This window comes from Triplophysa rosa, linkage group LG1, assembly GCF_024868665.1.
Source record: "Triplophysa rosa linkage group LG1, Trosa_1v2, whole genome shotgun sequence".
Lineage (NCBI taxonomy): Eukaryota > Metazoa > Chordata > Actinopteri > Cypriniformes > Nemacheilidae > Triplophysa > Triplophysa rosa.
In genome coordinates, this window is record NC_079890.1 from 16,260,248 (window position 1) to 16,281,499 (window position 21,252).

The following is a 21,252-nucleotide window of genomic DNA, read 5'->3' on the forward strand; positions in this document are numbered from 1 at the left end:
GTAAATAACCAATATATGGTTTGGGAACAAATATGGTTTTAGTTCTCATTTGCCAACTCTTTGCACAATTAGCAACAATCTGTCAATTTAGTATCATGCTTTTAACTTGTCATTGTTCATCTGAACTGCATTCAATTAACAACCTTGCATAAATATTTTAATACATATAATTTACAAGAACTTTGTTAATTAGCTATTATACTATATATTGAAAACATTCTCATTAAAGAACATCTGGAGGAAGTGAGTGGTGTGCTTGTGTTGTGACAGGTCCTTTCATGATAATAGATGTAGGTTGTTTCCTCAGTTGTCAGTCATGGATGTACAGAGTAACTTATAGGTTGTCCTAACAATAATGGCAAATACTGATGATGTTATAATTATCATTAATAATAATCATCATTAATATTACTATTTATTAAGAACTTATTCAAATTTATTAAGACCAAAAGTGAACACATTGTGTTAAAATATTTATTTATTATTTTAGAGAATATACAGCTGCTAAAAAATAATTATTCTTAACATTTAAGCATTTAGGTAAAATGATTATTTCTGTGACATAACTCCAAATTCCAAATCCACTTATTTGCAGAAAATTTAAATGGGACAAAATGATAAAAATAACAAAAAGATGCAATGTTTTCAGATCTTGAAAACTAAAAAGATTTATACATTACGTAGAATAACATACTGTTACAAGGAATTTCTTGTAAAAGGCTTTGTAATATTTATCCATACATACTGAGGTAATCGGGTAAACATTTTCTCCTGAAACGTATTATTATCATATATTATTGCTTGCAAAACATTTTCATGACATTGTTCTCGTTCTTCCTGTAAACACGACTAAATTCTGCACAAAAGACATGTAAGTAAGGAACGTCCCACTCCCTCAGTTTTCAGTGACCTACAAAACACTGTCCTTATGACAAAGGTCCCAAAGCTTAGGTCAGTCTGTCTTGTTTCTGAGGCTGCTCTCAACAGGGAAAGAGTCTTTAAGGATGAATGTGTTTACTCAAAGAGCCCTGAGGCGACAGCGGACATGTACAAAAACACATGCACTCTAACCACACAGCTCTTAGTGCACATGCAGACCTCGTGTTCCTCAAAAATGTCACATTTGTTTCTGAAAGCCAGATTTACCACAATTCCACTGGGGTATCTCTGAGTGGCAGAAGTGTCCGGGGGAAATGTCTATAGAACATGGACAAGAGAAACGGTTAGGAGGTAAACAGGTGTTTTCACTCCTTTTATTGGTGAAGGGACTGCACAACAATCTATTCTTCTCCTGCAGGAGGCTTTCGCCTGCCACGGCAGTACAGTCATGGGACTATTTTAAAACAGAGGATTAGTCCACAAAATGGCTTCTACTTGTATTAGTCTTGAGGCAATACAGTATCTGACCATTTCTCTGACTGTGACCTGCTCCAGGCTACCTAACCACATGAACAGAACACTGTTTGTCTGCTAAAATTGATCTGGCCTTCATCTTTTGTGATGGGCTCCATATTATCATCATGCGTGACCCTCATAATGCACAAGTGACAAAATGCTCAAACATATCCTTTACTCTTTTAGTTAAAATAATTCAAGATATTGATCAATTACCTTTTATGACTTTGTTTACTGCTCATTTTGATTAGACTTACAAGACACCTTCACTAAAGAAAAACTGATATTACACAAGAGGGCCACCTACTGGACAATAAAACAATTGTAATTTTGCTCATGCAAAAATGCTGACCACACTGATTGACAGATGCTGTCTTTTGATTTTATTATGTACAAGTGATTCATGTATGACATCACGTAAATGCAAACATGAGCTGAAACCAAATTACTCAATACTGAGTAGAAAATTGCCACACGACAGCAGTAAAGCTTACTTTAAAGCTTATTACCCTTACAACAAAGGCAAAAGAAAACAAAGAAAACCATGAACAGCCATGTACTGTATATCTGAACAACACAGTAAAAAATGATTTGGTAAAGACACTTGTCTAATCGAACTGTATTTGAACAGGGCATATGTCCCTTTGACATTTGTCATCTAAAATCAACAAAATGAGCACTTAATGCTTTAATAAAACTACTGTTCTATTGATGAACACAGACATGAAGAGAAACCCTGCTAGGAACAACAACAAAAAAACATTTTGGATTTATAATTGATGAAAAGTATTCATTAGGTTCTGTCCTGTATTTAGCACAGTGGCAGCAATATTTTTGGACAGTTTACAGGACAGCAACTAACTAATACATGTCAATCCAAGCAATGGATCTGAAATCAATCTGGGGATGCATATTTAGGCACCAGCATCTACCAGCAATGAAGGACCAGAAGTGTAGATAGCAGTTGCCTATCAGTACCAAAATACCAATAGTTAGCTTTTTATAACAAAAGTGCCTGTTGTTTTAAAAACTCTTTGTATGCGAGGACTGAGTGAGCCACACAGCCCAACAGAAAACTCTCCTCATCAGTTTACAGGTATATGTTCTGTTTTACAAGAGTCATAGTCAAGGGTTAGCACTATGTCATTTATATCTATTCTTTCTACTCTACACAAACAAGGTGTAAAACAATACTTCTGGGTTTTCAGACATTAAAACGAGCGTTCAAAATTACACCGACCAAGATGATTTTCTTTCAAAGCTCTTCTATTGTTTTTTTATGCTAAAACTGATATGACATTTCCCATGAACACATCAGCTATTTTTCTTTCAAGACAGAGTCTTGTAAAACAAAAAGGCAAAATGTCACTGTGGCATATTGTTAGTCAAGGTAAAGAACCTTAGAATTAGACCTGATCACCATCAAACCTTGTTGGGCCAAAGTCTGACGTGAAAAGGTAACTATGATTCGTCTAGTCTCTCACAGTGCATCACAGTCTGTGCACATCAGCCAAAATGCACCAGGCTCATGACTGTAGTAAAAGAGTGCTGTAGTCCTTCGGCATCAATCTCGCTCAACGTGTAGTTCTCTTTGATGATACGGTCGCAGCCGATCTCTCCGTTCCCGAAGAATCCTAAGAGTGGAACGTTAGGGAAGATCTTGCGGAAGGCGTCAGCCTCAACGTTACGCTGGTTATTATAAGTGTTGTGCCCCCGCCCTACGCAGGCAAACATAAAGCCCATGGTGTTTCTCTCTGGGATATTGGCAGCTTTCAGGCGCTGGATAGAGGCCTCTGCTGCTTTGGGGCTGCTCACATCCTGCTCCACCAGTACTGAGGCACCCTGGATCTTGGAGCCACTGAAAGTCAGTCCCACTGCTCCAAAAGAACCAGGAGAACAGCTGGAGAGTAAACAGAAGACACACACATGAAGTTCAATACAAATATAAGGAAACAATAAAGAATATTGTGAAAAAAGCACAAGCACAGTATTTCCCGAGATTTTTTATTAAATGCCTGATTGAAAGAAACAATAGGATTTTATCCTATTAGATTTTAATGCTTCAGTAAGTGCACATGCACATTTATGATCATCCGAAAATGCCTCATTACAAGGAACTATTTATGTACACTTGATACACAATGACAAAAAAAACTGAAACTAACTGGTCTGATCCAAGTTCAACATGAATTTCCACACTTACCAGGTTACATCATTGGTAAAGACTCTCTCCACTTGTCCTCCAACAATAAGTACATTACTTTGGGAAAGCGGTTCCAGTAGCTTATTAAGAAAGCGGCCACCTCCAGGTTTATAGGATTCGTAATCAAACATCAGCACCACCTTTAGATTAGGGTTATTAATCAACCCTACGAAGAAAATACACAACATTATACACTAATCTGAATGCTGACAATATTAAATTAAAATTTGAAGTAGTAACATAGTGAAGTTGCTATATTTTCCCTATTTTTATTAGGTATTCAAATGCTTTAAATATACAAAACCACTAAGTTTACTGTTTCAACTTCCTTGTGACATGTATTAGTAATAAAACTCACCTGCTTCCTCCATAGCCGTTTCACAAATGCTCTTTTTGCAGAAATGAAAAGGCCGAATGCTGACCCCATCCATTACAGGGAACAGCAGACTGAAGCCGGCTTCACCGTCCTCATGCTCCTGTGGCTGGCTGCTAGGTGAACCACTAGGGGTCACTATAATACACAATGTAAGAAATCAATAAGCATTCAAGTTATTTGTTGCAAGTATGCCACCTACTCAACATTTTTAAATGCACTGACAATACCCTCAAAGGCTAAGACAGTGAAAACGAGACTTACCCACAATTCCTGGTGCAACAACGCCTAGTACATCACAACTGCTAGGCAACAAGTGTCTCAGCTTTTTGACAGGATCTGACAGCACCTCATCCTCACACTTCCTGGCTGCAGCACGGGACAAAGGTAAATCTTGACTGTGACTGCCAATTGTGTTTTTTCACCAGAAGATAGAAACTGCAGGTATCTTACCCTTTTTGTGTCTGTAACTAACTGGGCCATTGAAGGTTTCCCCATCCACCATTAAGAGAGCTGTCTGAGGCAGCAGATAGATATTCTGCAGGAACATGGCCAGACAAGATATAAAAACGCACTTCAAGCTACCATGGTAGAAAAGATGGCAACGACTAAAGAAACTAAAAGTACAAAGAAGCAAAAGCCATTAAACCTCCAAGTCCTCGGCCATTGCTCTAAGCAAAACATGTTCTTCATATATGGATGAGCCAGAGGCTGAGAGCCAGGTCAGTCTCTGCTGTGTCTTTAACACCCGACGGGCACAGTTCCTCCATAGCCTGCAAACACTACAGGAATAAAGAAATGGTTCAGTGGGCACAATCTAAAACGCTCGAAAAACACTTGACTTGGCTTAATGTGCCAAATTTCTGTCAAACCTTAGCTGCTGTCAAAAGAACAAGCCTTTATTCCACAGATAAAGTGAATACTCTCACGTTAAGGACCTCCACCATAAAAGTTCATTAAAAAAGTTCATCATGGCTTAACGCATCTAAAAGTGATATTAAAAGAGGACACTTACTAGTACACACCTTATAATTAAGGCATCCTATGAACACACAAACTTTCGAGTCCTGAGTAGGAACGCAACAAGCAAAGTTTTACATCAAGCATATTCCTATAAACATGCTTTTGGTTTAACGGATGAATTAAGGGATATTAAAAGACGAATTTTACTACGTATCTTATAAATAAAGCACACTATGTACATGTGACCTGATGAGCCTTTAATATAAATGCAACAAGCTAAGTTTCACGTTAAGCATTTCCATAGAAAACCATTATAAGAAAACGACTGAAAGTGGCTCAAGGAGGAAGAAAACCGCAAATGAATCTATCGACTGCAGTTAAACCAGATTATTAAACAATGACACAATGTTTCAGTTGTGATTACTGCGGAGATCAATACCCTGAACTATTGTAAAAACCTTACTCTTACCATTTTACGGCATTAAATGACCTCTGACTAACAGTAAAGGTTAAGTTACCTTAAATTAACCTAGAATTAAATCACAACGTTGAGCAGGTTAAACTCTGAACTAGTTTGAAACCTACTCAATAACGTCACATTTCATAAGTTTTCATTCATTTTATTATGTAACGTTACATATTAAAAACAGCTAAGCTGTTATTGACCGATTTGTTTTCTGATTAGCCCTAAGCTAACAAGCTAAAATATATGCAATCAGCTGTAATATTTTACCTTGCTATCTTGAAGAGAGTTTTAGTGGGCACAAATGTTAAAATCCTCTCCACGACTTCGGCAACATTACTCAAGATATATCCTGCTTTACTTTCCGCCAGGATGTTCAGAGGAGCTTCATCTCCTTCCATTTTCACACGGGCTCACTCACTGTGAACGCCTAGGCGGAAGTGGAGCCGGAAGTTACATAAAGTATGACGGTCAACGTTTAAGTAAAAATGTTGGCCGAAATCGCCCCCTATACCCTCATTCACTACTCCCTACATTAGTTCACTAATATAGTCCACTTTAACGAGCGGGTGAAAACGCATGAATAAATTCGGACACTCAGTGCACTGGAAGGCGCCATCTTCTGCCGAGTCGCGGGAATTAATTCAGCGCGAGCATCACGATAGATGGCTAGCAGGCAGCTAGCCTTGAGTGTACATCGGTTGTACGCTGGTTATTATGATGCATCATGGGATTGAATGAGTGCACTCAGTAATGTCCACTATGAATTCGGACGCCACTAAAAATGGATGTCCCCTCTAATAGTGCACTATATTAGGGTATAGGGGGATATTTCGGACACAGCCCATGTCAATAAATATTATTTACACATAAGAAAGTAATTAAACAGCGATGATAATATTAGTTTCACATTTAAAGTAAGCACCGATATCCAAATCAGTCATTCAAACTCAAAATATTCTTCAAACCGTTAAAAAAATACAACATTTTAAAAGTATGTGTACTTGTATTCTTTCTAGATGTTAAATTACAAATAATTTATTTGCAAAAATGTAAACACTTATATTTGTGTGCCTGAGGGATATGCATTTCATTTGGATATTACAAACTGCAGATGGTTAAATGTGAACTTAAATATTACAGGTGTCTAATTTGGTGCTGCTTTTTCCAAGGACACAGCACATCTTTGTGAATCTAGTATACATAATCTCAAGTGTCAGTTATAAAGCAGAGAAAACGTACACCTTTTCATGTTAATATATCCCTATGTGGCTGTGCACATCAAAAGACAGAGCATTTAACCATTTCAAACAGTTCAGAAAATTACGCCAAATGATTGATCAGAACCTTAAATATCCATCACTTTTGTGAAATCCACATTACACAATAAAGCCATACATTTATGCTTTGGCATAAACAAGTTCAAGTTCTCTAGAATTACAAATAATGTAATAATAAAAATATCATTGACTTTCATTCATATAACAAAATGTTAGTTACTTTGTGAAGCTCACAGAGACGCATCATACAATAATAAACAGCATGTTATATCAGAGTGAGAGTTTTATTCTCAAGCCGCCTTAGAAATCATTCAGTACTAAAATGAGTTCATGTGAAAGCACGCATTTTTTCTGGAGCTGCTGATAGAGGTGTTCTGGCCATTTGGAGAATGAAAAATGGAGAGGATAGAAGAGAAGGATAAAGTGAAAAATGAAAAGAGATGTTAGTTTGAAAAATATTGACCCTAAATGATAATTAAAGTTTATACCAAGATTCATTAGTATGACATTGCTAATTATTAATTACATTATTTTCTCCTTTGGATCAAATATTCAAACACAATAGACTACATCTTAGTGTATTAATTATGGATATTGATTGTTAGAACCTGATGAGTACATTTTAATGGTATGACGATGAACGTTAATGATGTACACGCATGTCAAAAGAGAAAAGCAACATGGGGTGATGAGCGGAGCTTTTTTAGATTTTATTCAAGCTTCTTGACAATAAATTAAGGACATATGAAATCAAAAGAGTTAAGACATACTTAAGAGAGAAAGGAGTGGGGAGCTTACACAGATATGAGGAAGTTTTATTTTACAGAAAGCAACAAATTTCTGTACAAGTGATGGGACTGTAGAGCAGAGTGCTCCGCCCCCACTGAGAATGAGCGTGATGGAGAAAAGCGGCAACGGAGAGAAATGGTGCCCGGAGCCAGAGATCAGATGTAAAAAATTTAGCTGTGCAGGGAGGAAAGGAAAGAGAAGTTAAAAGAAATATAAGATGGTGAAATAAAACAAAAAGACAAGAAAAAGTATAATGCAAATGACAGGCAGTGTGTATTTCTGTGTTTTTGGGTGACACTAAGTAACTGAATGGAAAGCCTTGGTTAATGCAGGTCCTACCTTTACAAAATCTTGTCATAATAAAATTCTGTCAAGATTTACATAGCCCGGTGTTATTCCAAACCTTCAGATTATTTTAATAAACCAACAGGAATGCTCTAGAACAGGTTTGTGTATGAGTCAAAAGCATGCATGCACAATCTCTAACAGGTGGTGATAGTTACATGGAGGTCATGTCGTTGAGAGCGTGGTCCAGCTCCTCGCTGATGGCTTTGTACTTGAGTTTCTGGGCATACAACTCATCTATAGTAGCCAATTAAAGGCCAGAATGGTGGAGGGTTGTTGTGTGGGAAGGAATGGAATGGAAAAGATTGAAGGAATAAGAAAACAAGGAAAAATAAACAGTGCAAAGATGGATTGAACAGTAACAAATGGCCAGAGAGAGAAAAAAGTAAACTAAAGTAAAAAAAATTAAGGTTACCTTCATCAATTAAAAAAACCTTTAAATGGATGGAACATTGTATAGCTAATTCACTAGGATATTCCTTGAGTCACTTTGCGGATGGTTCATCACAGATACAGTAAATGCAAGAGACCTGAAAGAATTTTTTAACCGGTGTCTAACACCAGCATGTAAAATAGTGAGATTGACGTACCCTCCAGATCATCAATGGTCTTCTCAAGCTTGGCGACTGATCTCTCAGCAAACTCAGCACGAGTCTCAGCCTAAAGCCCACAGAGAGATGTGAATCCTCCTCATATCTAATCTCAAACACAAAAAATGTAATAAGACATGGAACGCAGGTGAACTCACCTCCTTCAGTTTGTCAGTCAGGACCTTGATCTCCTCCTCATACTTGTCCTCCTTCTGGGAGTACTGTTGATGGGAAAGACAGGAGAGAGTATTCAAGAACAGTCAGTTAACACTTCACCTCCATTGTTTTTATACCAGCTAATCATTCCAACTAAGTTTGATATGTTTCTCTATACTTGAGGGAACATTTTTTATAATATATTTTAGAAGTACAGCTGAACCTGTGCACAGAGACAAACCCTCTGCACATGAGACACACACACACCTTCTCAGCCTGGGCCTCCAGAGACTTCATGTTGTTGGTCACAGTTTTCAGCTCCTCCTCCAGCTCAGAGCACTTACTGAAGTGGGAGGGAGTGACAAGAGAGAATTTGAGACAGGCAAAAACAGCACTCAGATTATTGAGTCGACACTGTTGATATTGATGTATCAACCCTTAGCTTATATGTAGTTTATAACTGTAATACACACACAAAGACGGGGTGCAAGTCCTCTTACCTCTCATTGAGCTCAGCACGCTCCTCTGTACGCTCCAGCTCACCCTCAACAATCACCAGCTTACGGGCCACCTGTGTACCATCACAAGAAAAAACAGTGTACATGCGTTGGAAACAAGTCCTTCCCAACGTATTACCTATGTAAGTACATAATAAAAGTAAAAAAGAAAAACTGACCTCCTCATACTTGCGATCAGCCTCCTCAGCAATGTGCTTGGCCTCCTTCAACTGGATCTCCTGCAGCTCCATCTTCTCTTCATCCTTCAGGGCCCTATTCTCAATGACCTTCATGCCTCTGAGAGAGGTATGCACATATTCTGTGAGTTAATATCACAACTGACCATTTTCCTTTTTATTCGTTTTAGTGAGTGGAACCACGTATGGCAATCCAAAGTTTAGATGTGTTTCATAAAAAAAGTTCACACACCTCTCACTCTCATCAGCAGCCTTCTCAGCCTCCTCCAGCTTCTGCAGAGCAGTGGCCAGACGCTCCTGAGCGCGATCCAATTCCTCCTCAACCAGCTGGATACGTCTGTTCAGGGAAGCCACATCGCCCTCAGCCTGCGCATACAGAGCCAACAGTGAGCTCACGATATACTCATCATGTACAGTTTGTAAATACAGTACAGAACAGATATGCACAGACTTCATTTGATTCCAACAAAGCCTCAAAGGGAAATCTTTTTATATGACGTCGACCAAATACAACATGATTAAAGTAAGGCGTTGTTAAAAAACTGAGTGGAGGGGGAACGGACCTGTCAAAAAGCATCATCGCATTATAATTTTTGCTGAGATCGGAGATGAAAAGACACTGCTGTCCGCCTGCTAATGCACTTATATCATTATGGGTAAGCTCACAGATCGTTTGGCTGAGCGCTCTGTGTCGAGCTCCTCCTGCAGTGTGAGTACTCTGCTTTCAGCATCGTCTGCTTGCTCCTGCAGTGATCTGATTTTCATTTTCATGGCCTCGAGATATACGGCGCACCAGCCATCACGATTATACTGTCTGTTTGGGTGGGCGTTGTATCACCAGACGGGGCGTCATCAATTCCCAGTCAGTCACTGGTAACGCACCAACACCGGAAGTCATCCACGTCATGCTATTGTTTTGGTTTATTTGAAGAACGAACACTTTTGGAAACCTACCTTATTTATAAATTACATTACATTTTTATTATGATTACTCTGTCATCATCATCAGAATTATGGAAAACCTAATCACGATTAGTGTTTTTCGTATTTTCATCTTTTTTTCTCAGTCTAACTGTTTTACTTTGTAGACCAAACAGATTTAGGCCTAATATTAATTTGCACAATGATTGAGGCGCAACATGTTGAACTGTGCGATTGTGTGAGCTTCCGGCGCCATCTAGTGGTAACAAGCCATAGTACTGGTAGTGCACAATAGTGATATAAATCTGTTTTAAATTCTGTCTCTCACTTCGCATGTAATGAGTGATAGGTAAGGCCTAACAAATAATTTAATTATTACCTATTATTAATAGATAAATAACGACCTTAAGTAGAAGTGAATTTAGCTTTATTACAAAATAACAGTGAATCAATTTAACTTATATGACAATTTAAGTGTTGAATTCTAAATCTTGAAATATGTAAATTATGCATTTCATTATATAATGTTCTATTCATAAATATTCCTTATAAATTATTTGTAACGTTTATCGAACTAGATTGAAGGAGGGTGGCTTCAGGAGTCCCAATAGTCTTAAGTATCCAGTGAGGGTGAAATTCTACACTGACCCTCATTAAGACACTTGTAGGTGGGTAAAGACGAACCTCTACACGCCAACGTTGCCTTATAAAGCGCACTGCTAAATTTACCTCACCCTTTGCATACAGTCTTTTTACTGTACATATGGCAGACTGTTTTCTCAACTTGTGCCTTGGTATTCGTTTACCAGGTGGTGCTTCTACAAGTAAGAAGTTTTATTTTACGACTGAGTTCTCACAATGTTCTTTAGTTTCTAATTAATGTAGGCTACTGATATGGTGAAAACATTATCATTAAAAATAGACGATTATGAAATCACTGGTATATAAGTTCAATAGACTGATGGGAAGGAGTGGCCACAGGTTGCGTGGCATCAGAAGGAACCCTATATGTGCCAATGGATGTACTTACATCGGTAGCTTTCTTCTCGGCAAGTTCCAGTTTTTCCTGAGCATCCTTCAGGGCCTCTGAGTATTTGTCCAACTCATCCTCAGTGCCTTTCAGCTTCTTCTGCAGGGCGACCAGGTCATCCTCGAGCTGCAAGAAGAGCACGCGTGTCAGTACAAACGTAGACAGACACCAACATCTGCCAGTGCGCACACGTGCATTTGTTATTTGAATGAACTACATTAGACTACATGTAACTTCGTTAAATTCACACATTTTGTTCAGCAACCAATCGTGTGGGCGTATCAATATACAATATCAGTAAGACATATCGAATGGAAAATTCCACTAAGTAAGAAAATACTTTTGAAATCAAATTCTGAAAGCAGTAAATAAATAAATAATCCACACGATTGTCGCTAGCTGTGAGAATCTACCACAACGGTTGCGTAGGTTTATCGCTAAACCAACATGGTGTGAAAGGGATTATGCCCCAGAGCGCCTGTTTCGTGTCCGACCTGCTTGCTTCTGTCCTCTGCTCCCTTCTTATCGGCCTCAGCCTGCTCTGCTCTGTCCAAGGCATTCTCCTTGTCCAGCTTGAGCATCTGCATCTTCTTCTTAATGGCATCCATGGCTGCGTTAGTTTACGGGTGGTCGCACCGAACACTGGACTGAGAGAGGTGACGAGCGTCTGTGCTGAACTGAACGCTGAGCTGGAGTGCGAGCTGGTCTCGCTGTAGCCTGTCAAATATGTGCCTTGACAGGAGCCTGAAAAGTTCCGCAAGACACCCAATACTTTTTTGGGAACAGCCCATGGCAGATCCCCCAGCGTCGCCCCTTTTTTAAGGATCCGGACGGCGATTCGCTGCCCTCAGACATTTGACCGTTGATATGGCTATATATGGGATCTGAAGGCCAAGACGTCTTACAAGGGGCCACGTTCCTATTTCTAACTCCCTAAACCTGGAGAGAAAACGGAGGAAGAGGAGTAAAACTGTTCGGAAAGCATTTCACTGATGGTCCAGTTCTAAAACCAATACAAGCTTAGAATAGAAAACAATCTTTAACATATATTTGTGTTTTAAAATTCACAATAGGCCACATATATATATATATATATATATATAATTTATATGTAATATATATATATATATATATATAATAGTATATATTATATCCGAAGAACAGCATGGCAGCGCTGTTAAAGCCAGAATTGCATAATTTTGACAGCACGTGGGGACACAGGGGCTCGTAATCATTTTAAGGAAACGCGTTATTATCTCTGGGTCGGTGATAAAGTTAAGAAGCATGTCAACGAGTCCCTCAGGCATTGTTCATAATCTGAAGAGCTTTAGATATGATGGCTGTTGAACAACAACCTCTCAGCACGCTCGTAGGGTTTGAAGCATGGGCTTCATTCATTTCCAGACTCGATGTTGTTCTTAATCGGCCGCAGCAGAACCCCCCAAAGCTCTTGGAATCGTAACGATGTGTCGTAGCAGCTGTCAGCCATGCCGCGAAACAAACGATCAGACCTGGCGTGTAACGCCGCATATATTCTGTCTTTGCTACAATATTAAATATCATTGCACCCATTGCATCACACGTGCAATAGACTAAACATAGTTCATTATTATTTAAATAATATTGAAATAATATTAAATATATTTGACATGTTTTCGGTTAGTGGGCTAAACCTTTTCATTTAGCAGGTAGAAAGGAAAACAGACGTCTTTACATTTGCTGAACTTTTTAAGACTATGGGTGTCACTATAGGTGTCAGGGATTATTTCAGCCATTGTTTTTTAATTAACACATGCAGTCAGTATGTGATAATCTCACAATGTGATGTTTGTTTGTAAATAAGCAGCTTTAATCATAAGACAAACTCGTTCTATAGCGTTGAAAGGTTTGTCCTCACATTTACACCGCTTCCACGAACATTTCTGATGGAGGTTATTTTTACACTTGCCCTCCTTAAAGAAGCACCTGCCACAGTCTCTTCTTGGCTGTTGTAAGACTAGCTTCCCAACACACACAGGCAATTTTCATTTTCTACCATTAAGCACCTTTCAACATTCAAGTACAAAATCAAGAAATGGAAACTGCTGCACTTATTTGACGTTTTTCTTTCCACTTTTCTTTTTTTTTGCTTGTTTATTTTATTTATTTATTTTACAGTTTAGTCTTCTGTTAGAAACATCAAAAGCCAAAAAGACATGAGAGCAGACGAACTGTCCTCTGGGGGGAAACCTTTCAACAATGCATGTACAGTATGCCTGGCAACTCAACCTGTTAAATGTCTTTGCTTATCTCTCAGATTTTCTGGATGCTGCAGAGCTTTAACTGGATTTAACTCGATTACTAGCAATCTAAACCTTAAACAACACCAACAATATAACATTTTGGGCAATAGAACAGTGTGTGTAGCTATCATAACCTAGTGGAAATAAGGTGTTAAAATATGATTTGCATGTTTCAGATGTTCTCACTTATGAAATAGAAAGTTGCTAAATAAAATTAGTTCTCATGTAAACAATAAACATATATTTTATTTACTGAAATCTGGGCACAGGGCAGAGCTGCTATTGTGCTTCAATTGATCAAAACAGCCATTATGTTATGGCACAGCTGGCACTGCAAATGTGCAAGCACACACATTCACATTCTGACTGTGCACAATAGGTGCAGTTCACACCATTTCAAATGGGGGAATTACACATTCTGTCACTCTTAACCCTATTTGTTGCAAATCCTTTTAAAATAGAAATACACAGTTCAGAGAAGTCTATTGGATTGGCACTTTGTCTCTAAAGAAACCCTACAAAATTCACAGATGTTCACACATATGCTTTATTTCCTCGTCTAAAGATATCCTGGCATCATACACTGGCTAATACTTAAATACTGCTTTACCAGAGATCTGCCATTATTTCATATTTGATTGAATTAAACAGTTCTACTTGTCAAGCCAATTGTAAATCTAATTGTAACAACTGTAAATGTGTCTGCTATGACCATCTCCCCCTCAGGAGACTAAAATTAACACCCCCTGACTCCCTCCCAATATAGCCCCATAGCCAGCTGACTAAGACATACCACCTCAGCCCCACCCCTGTGTCAGAGTCCATAGCTTAAAGGGGCAGTCAGCCTGAACATAATGCAGCTCTTTCATTTGAGTAATTATAGTAAACTGTGTGGATACATACTGTCTATTGATCTAAACCACATTTTCTGAGTATGTCATCAAACCACTGCTCTGGTGCATAGCAATTTAAGTATATTGTTAATGTGTATTTAAGAACACCTGGTTCTCTAAACCACTTACTAAATTGCTAAATTTTGTAAACTGATACTTTTTAGAAGATTATTAGCGGACAGTTATGACAAATATGTTGACTTTAATCAGGATACAGCACTTAGAATATGGAACTTTCAATTTTTTTATTTAATGACACTTTGTTTTATTTCACTAGCATATTTTAAACAACACTTGCCAGTATTTTCATAAACATGTTAAAATGTTTTAAATTATATGAAAATGATACACAATGCATAATAGTGACAGGCACACATTTTTCTTTTTGCAACTTTAATGAGTGGATAAAATATAAGGTTATTGTGAGTTTCTTCCTTCTCCAATACTATAAAACCCTTTGAACCATTTTTCATATACAGAAGGTATAGATGCGTTACAAACACATCACTTCAGGTGACTTGCATACAATGCTCTTACACGCAACTCAAAAAGACACACCTACAAATAAACTAGTTCAATGGCTTTTCATGTCCTGTAAAAAGTATTAAAATGCCAAAATGTAGAGTCAGTGACATGTTCTTCAGCGATGTCTTAATATCTGAGACTCTTCTGATGATCATTTACATAATGCATTAAATCATTCAGAGCTATGGCCAGATGTCAGAGCATGCACAAGAAACACTGTACAAAATGTGCCGTCTTAACATACATATACATTTACAGCATCATGTAGCAGACTGACACAGGCATATCTATAACTTACAGGCACTGCTGAACAGAAGAGTTTTATAAGCCACATTATGAAAATATGGTTGCAGTCCAGAATCAATCCTTTCAATTCTAAGCATGACAGAGCATGAAGGTGGTCACTGATTAGCAGCAGGTATAAGCACTTTCTACATGCACCACATGCAATGCATATACCACCAGGATACAAACAGTCTGATTTGTCTCCCATGTAGAGAATTAAAGGTTTCCTTTGACAGTGAGAAACTTCAGGCACTAAAACTAAAGTATGAAGCCAGAGATATTCATGAACGTGACAGCAGGGATGTTGGCAAGCCAATAAAGTACTGTGAGATTTCCAGGTTTGCCATATGAGGATAACATATGCACAATCGGGAAAGGCAAAATGATCAGTTACATCATCACACTAAAAACAAAAACCGTCACACGATTATCGAATGATGAATGGAAAAAGTACACAAGTTACACCGTAATTTTTTTTCCTGTAAACTGGAAAAAACAGAAATATAAAACTGTAAAATATTTTTTTCCTGTAAAATTATAGGATATAGTGAAAGTGACCCATACCCGAAATGTGACCTCTGCATTTAACCCATCCAGAGAGTAGTGAACACACGCACAGCAAGTACACTCCCGGGGGAGCAAGGTGAGAATCGAACCGGAAATCTTCTGGTCACGAGTCCGACTCTCTAACCATTAGGCCACGACTGCCCTATAAGCATATATATTAAATTGTTTCCCCATTTTTCTTGTAAATTTGTTGTCCTTTTCTGTAATTTTATAGTTTTTGACCGTATTTCAAAAAGAAACGGTAAAAAAAAATCTTGTTAAAAATAAATGGAATTTTCTGGGGCTGCCAGAAATTTCCCTTAATAATTACATTTCTTGACCATATTTAAAAAAAAAAAAAAAATCGGTAAGAAATGGTAAAATTCGAGGTTTTTTTATTTTACGTGGAAAATCTGTAAAATTATAGTTTTTTTTACAGTGATGCACCTTTATGAGGAGAGAAGTGAATGATGTGACAAAATATGAGAAAAAATATTAAAATTACAGTATATGTAAACATTCATTCAGTATTTGGGTTTATTCTTTTAGAAAGGTTTTGTTGGTATGAGGTCATGTTTAAGATCTAAAGGGTAGAAACTTCCACAGTACTTCTAAGGTAAGAAGTCTTTTATTTCTATGAAGTATATTCTCCACATATATGAAGTATATTCTCCACATATAATCCAGCTGTGTATACACACGATCTAGGGGAATATTCTTAAAAGGCAATGGGCAGCAAGAAACCAGTCAATGATGCAATTTAAACTCTTAGCATTGCGAGTATTACACTGGACATTTACACACATTTTTTGTCTACATAAATATCTTTTATTTGTATACTTTAGAGCAACAACTGCAAAGCATTAAAATGTATTTCACCCTTACAAATGTACAAAGGGTAAACATTCAACTGGAGTTTAAAAGGCTGTTGGCTTCTCTTCTTCTAGAAAAGAAGTAAACTGAACACTGAAGACTACGTGTCTGAAAATGAAAAAAAATAATGCTTTATTTTAATCACTGAGATGGACTTGTCACTCCAATCCGAACGTGTCATCCCTGCTGTGTCGCAGTAATGCGTCTCCTAACAGTTTCTGAAATCTTCATGCACAAACTTCAGGCCAAAAATTCAAGCTTCTTTATATGGCTGTGGTGGAGGCATGAGCAGAACATCTTCACCGTAAATGAGACATTTCAAATGTCTTCCATTTAATACTTAAAAATTCACAATCTAGGTCAGTTGGCATTGTATGGACTCTATTGGATGTCTTCATATGCGTTCTGCAGGCAAACATCATGGCGGAAAACTTCTCATTAACAGGTGAAGGTGTTAAATGTTGATTTATGTTTAATCATCTTCTCGGAGTTCACTTGGGAGGAACTTGTATTGCTGTTGTCTGATCTGTGCCAGCTTCTTCCGGGCCTCTTCGAGCTCCCTCTCCTTCCTCAACATCTCCTCCTGAGCAGCAATAATCTGGACCAGAGAGACAGTAGAGAGGAACAATTGAAACAACTTGTCAATGTAGAGAAGAACAATATTAACAAAATTATTATTACTGTCTAACTGTTACAGTGTGTAAATCTTACCTGAGCAATTCCTCCAACAAACCTGGTCTTGACCACCACATTATCATCAACGGCCTTGTTGAAAGCAGCTTTCTGGGCAGCCCTAACCAGATTGTCAGAGGCACGTTTCACAGCATTGCCTGCAGCCTGCAAATAACACGTTATTGAGTGTTGGGTGGATTTTTGTACTTTTAAGCATTGATCTTGTGAGAGCAGGATTTGACATTTCAAATATAACTCTTCATGTACCTGTAACCTCCTCATGGCCTCTGAATCCTGATCGGCTTTGACCTTGCAAGCCACCAGCAGCTGTGCAGTGGAAGCAGCCACTTGTTTGGCAGAGGAGATGAGCTTCTCTTCACTAGCGTGGCCTTGAACCGACGCGTTCGCCGCCTCACAGAGGTTACTGGTGGCTGCAGCAACCCTCCGGGCCTGTGACAGAATACAGTTACTCATTTTAATCGTGAGAGAACAGCAGACATAAAGATATGACAAAGACAACAAAATCTCAACATTATATAAGTCTCAGAACTTACAGCTGAGATCAATCCTTGAGACCACTGACCATCATCTACAGCATTTGCAGGGATAGCTCCCACCTTCAAAAAGAGATATGTGAAGATAAGGAAGATGTATATACAGATTATGAGTTTATTAACCCCAGCTGGAGTCAAAGAAGAGCTAAAGGCTGATAAACCGTTTACTAACCAACCAGGTGTTTTGTGTGTTACAGATTCACATGAATCATGGACGTTCTCACCTTGCCCTGGGCTACCAGTTCTCTCTGAGCTGCTGATGCCGATTTCACTAGGGCGCTGGTTGCGGCGGCGATGGATTTGGCTGCTTCAAGAATCTGCTCTTCAAAGTCCAAACTCTCATCGGCTTGCTGTGAAAATCATGAAGAGCTCAGTTTAGGTCATTACAGAATTCAAGTTTACTCTGCCATCTTCTGACTTCCAAGTGTAACTGCACACATTGAGATGAGGTCCAATTTGAACAATGAGCACGATGCAAGACAGGACACTAAAGAAAAAGCTTGTTACCTTTGGTTTGGCTCTTGGTTTGAGCTGCTCAAGTTTCTTAGCCGCTGCTTCGATCGAGGCCGCAGCTCCCAATAGCTCTGTTTCTGCAATCACTGTGGGATCTTCAGGGTCCACCCACTCTGTGCCTAAACACAATAAACACACATTGATATGCTGTTCACCAAGACCTGGACACAAAGGTTACATGCCACATGAAATAAACATGTGGCATAATTTCAGCGATCACGCATGCTGTGAATGGTGGGATACAAAGAATAAAAAGGAAATGGTTGATGGCTTTCAGAGCAAATTCAGCATGCCATTGTAGTAAACACAAATGAAACGTAGCAATGACTCATTCAGCATCATGCAGGAATCAAACTACATTGGGTGCAAATTGCGATAGGACCAGCGAAGCTTTTCCTGTATAGACGTGATTGGTGGTTCTGGTCATTGATTGTCCTATCATTGGGCAGTGGGAATGTATAAATTCTGTTGTGGTTTGGTACGGCGTCATGAGTCACGCCCTCGCTTTTGCGTAGTCACCTGTCAGGTATGTTTGGTGAGGGTGGCCGAGTTGTTCGTGGCATACATTAGTTTATGTTGATTTGTTTCTTTTAGAGAGGATCGTTGAAGGAGATCTTGTAGCTGGCATTTGGTCGATGTTGCCCCTCTGTAGGTAAGTGGAAAGGTTGCGATGTGTTTTTAAGACGGTGTTCATAATAAAGCAGTACGGTTTTGTGTCCGTTGCAGTCCAAAGTTTGAGTGAGCTGAGTCGGCATGCTATGGGCGCATTGGTGCCCTTTTGTGCACATAGCAGTCCCAGAAAGACTTAACGAGCCTACAGTTTCTCAACTTGTTGTCTGTTCGCCTGGTTGATTGGCTTCCTGGAGATCTTACCCTTACTGTATATGGTTTTACAATGTAATCGCTGTTTTGTATTCACGGGGAGTTATTGATCCGTTTAACTGGTAATTTTATTACGGACTGATCTGTTGCGTTTTAACGGTTCTTGTCCCTCCCATGCATACATTGATCCCAGATAGACTGAACGAGCCTGCAGACTTCCATCATTTTGTTTTTCCGATTGTTTGTGTTTTAGGAGATCTTACGGTATGTGGTTTTAAATTTAAATTTTGATTATTACTTTACATATATGTTACGTTTCCTGATCTGTCTAAATGATAACTCTGTTACAGTCAGATCTGTTGGGTCTTTGTGGGCGATTTGTCAGGGATATGGTGGGGAAGAACCCAAGTGCAGGCAGCGTTTCGGGGTATAACAAAAACAAGGTTTATATAAACATAGAACAAAACAAAAATCCACAATGGGGTACAAACGAGAAAACAGGATAATAATCAAAACAGGACGTAGACTGACTAACGAACACTATACTACAACAACACTAGACATAAGGTAAACTAAACACTTACTAGACATAACTTGACTTGGGGTAATCCACAGCAAAACATGAACAGCAGCACAGAGGTAAGGACACAAGTACAACGAACGATCACAGGACAATAGACACCAGGATATTTTATAGGGGGACAGTCAGATGATAATTAACAAGGGAACAGGTGTAGGGGATGAAACACTAATGGAGAGCTAAACGAAGAAGGAGAGAGCGGGAACAGAGACAAGACCGGAGAGAGAGTATATGGAAGGCCTACAGGGCCAAAACGCCTCTCTCCACATAAAACCTAAGGCTTTGCCATGATTCTGCCACAAGACCAAGACAGACATGACATGATGGGACAGAATCATGACACGATTAGCTCCCATATTGCTGGGGCTACGTGGGAATTATTTTTCCGGAGGTGCTGTTGCTTTGCCTGAATTAAATTGTTATTTTTTTGTGCACCTGACCGTCCTTGAGTGCTTGCCTGTGTGTTTGGACTTTCTTTTTGTGTTGTTTCTTATTACAAACGAGCTTGTTGTGCATTATTTTTGTTTGTTTATTAAGGCATTCCTTTGATTTACCTCGGTTAATGATAGTAGCGCTTTTTCTTTATTATTGCGTTTTGTTGAGTTGTCCTAATTATTTTGTGATTATTATCCCTATTTCCTTTATTAAATTTTTTTTTAGGTTTTGTTAGTGGTGTTGTGGCTTTTCTGAGAATACACTATAATTCCATTTTGTTTGCTTGCAGGAGCTGAGTGCCTAAGGCGGGATGGACTTTTGGTAGTGGTGCTTCTTTCATGAGTGCTGTGTTTGTGTGCAGTGGTGCGTGTGTGACTGAGTGTGTTTTGCACAGGTGTAACAATTGTGACGTGCCGTGGAGGCCTTGTTGTGCCCGTATCCCCTGCTGTCACGCCTCGGCTCCTGTATTTTGGCCTCAGAAGTGTCTGACGACGCAGGTTGTCCATATTGTATTCTGTTTCTCCACCTACTGCTCCATATTGAACTGTTTGAATCTTTGCTCTTATGGTGTTTTGGATATTTTAACTTTAATAAAAGTATATATTTTTATACCCACGTCTCCTGCCGAATCACAGAATTGAACCTGTGTTGTCTAAGCACAAGCATACTCTGATTGTCCCTGGCGAAGTCCCAGGGTGACGTACTGTAGTTGCTCTGTATTAAATATGTTAAACCGTGCCTTGCTACATAATGTACAAAAAACAGAATCAAAAGTCATGAAAATCTTTTGGTTCCAAATAAAGATTAGAAAGAGTACAGGCGTTTTACTGTACTCACCCTCATCTTGAGCAAAACAGGAAAGACAGGAAGCTTTACTCAGCAAGGAAAATCTTCAGGCAACACTTACAGACTTAATAAGAATGTGTGTGTGCTATGTTGTGAAGGTTCTCTCACCTTTCATGGCCTCAGCTGTTTGAATCAGTTCAGTGACGGCCGCAGCGACCCGTTTAGAGAATATCACCAGCTTCTGTTTGTGCTCACCTGTTGGCTTCTGTAAGACCTGAAAAAAT

The 21,252-nt window shown here is 38.8% G+C and overlaps 3 protein-coding genes across 4 annotated transcripts in view; all 3 read right to left on the reverse strand.

Annotated features, from left to right (window-relative positions):
* Positions 1-1,763: 1,763 nt before the first annotated feature.
* On the reverse strand, positions 1,764-6,011 carry fbxo22 (F-box protein 22). Its single transcript, XM_057334688.1, has 7 exons — positions 5,668-6,011; positions 4,621-4,753; positions 4,425-4,509; positions 4,236-4,340; positions 3,957-4,109; positions 3,599-3,764; positions 1,764-3,295 (listed from the first exon to the last, which is right to left on the reverse strand). The coding sequence occupies exons 1-7, from the start codon at positions 5,796-5,798 to the stop codon at positions 2,902-2,904; spliced, it is 1,167 nt and encodes a 388-aa protein (XP_057190671.1). The 5' UTR covers positions 5,799-6,011; the 3' UTR covers positions 1,764-2,901.
* A 951-nt stretch (positions 6,012-6,962) lies between these two features.
* Positions 6,963-11,946, reverse strand: tpma (alpha-tropomyosin). 2 transcript variants are annotated; one of them, XM_057341839.1, is made up of 10 exons: positions 11,697-11,942; positions 11,203-11,328; positions 9,484-9,617; positions 9,234-9,351; positions 9,058-9,128; positions 8,825-8,900; positions 8,560-8,622; positions 8,402-8,471; positions 7,970-8,048; positions 7,477-7,640 (listed from the first exon to the last, which is right to left on the reverse strand). In XM_057341839.1, the coding sequence occupies exons 1-10, from the start codon at positions 11,808-11,810 to the stop codon at positions 7,637-7,639; spliced, it is 855 nt and encodes a 284-aa protein (XP_057197822.1). In that variant the 5' UTR covers positions 11,811-11,942; the 3' UTR covers positions 7,477-7,636. The 2 variants fall into 2 exon arrangements, with proteins under 2 accessions (XP_057197830.1, XP_057197822.1); XM_057341847.1 differs by lacking the exons at positions 7,477-7,640; positions 7,970-8,048 and adding an exon at positions 6,963-7,051 and having other exon boundaries at positions 11,697-11,946.
* A 4,158-nt stretch (positions 11,947-16,104) lies between these two features.
* tln2a (talin 2a) overlaps positions 16,105-21,252 on the reverse strand; it is a 43,698-nt gene continuing 38,550 nt past the window's right edge. Inside the window, exons 52-58 of the mRNA XM_057334161.1 lie at positions 21,137-21,242; positions 18,340-18,464; positions 18,057-18,182; positions 17,833-17,895; positions 17,546-17,728; positions 17,318-17,443; positions 16,105-17,204 (exon numbers count right to left, since the gene is read on the reverse strand). Coding sequence (XP_057190144.1) covers positions 17,079-17,204; positions 17,318-17,443; positions 17,546-17,728; positions 17,833-17,895; positions 18,057-18,182; positions 18,340-18,464; positions 21,137-21,242 — 855 coding nt within the window. The 3' untranslated portion in view covers positions 16,105-17,078. The remainder of the gene's footprint in view (positions 17,205-17,317; positions 17,444-17,545; positions 17,729-17,832; positions 17,896-18,056; positions 18,183-18,339; positions 18,465-21,136; positions 21,243-21,252) is intronic.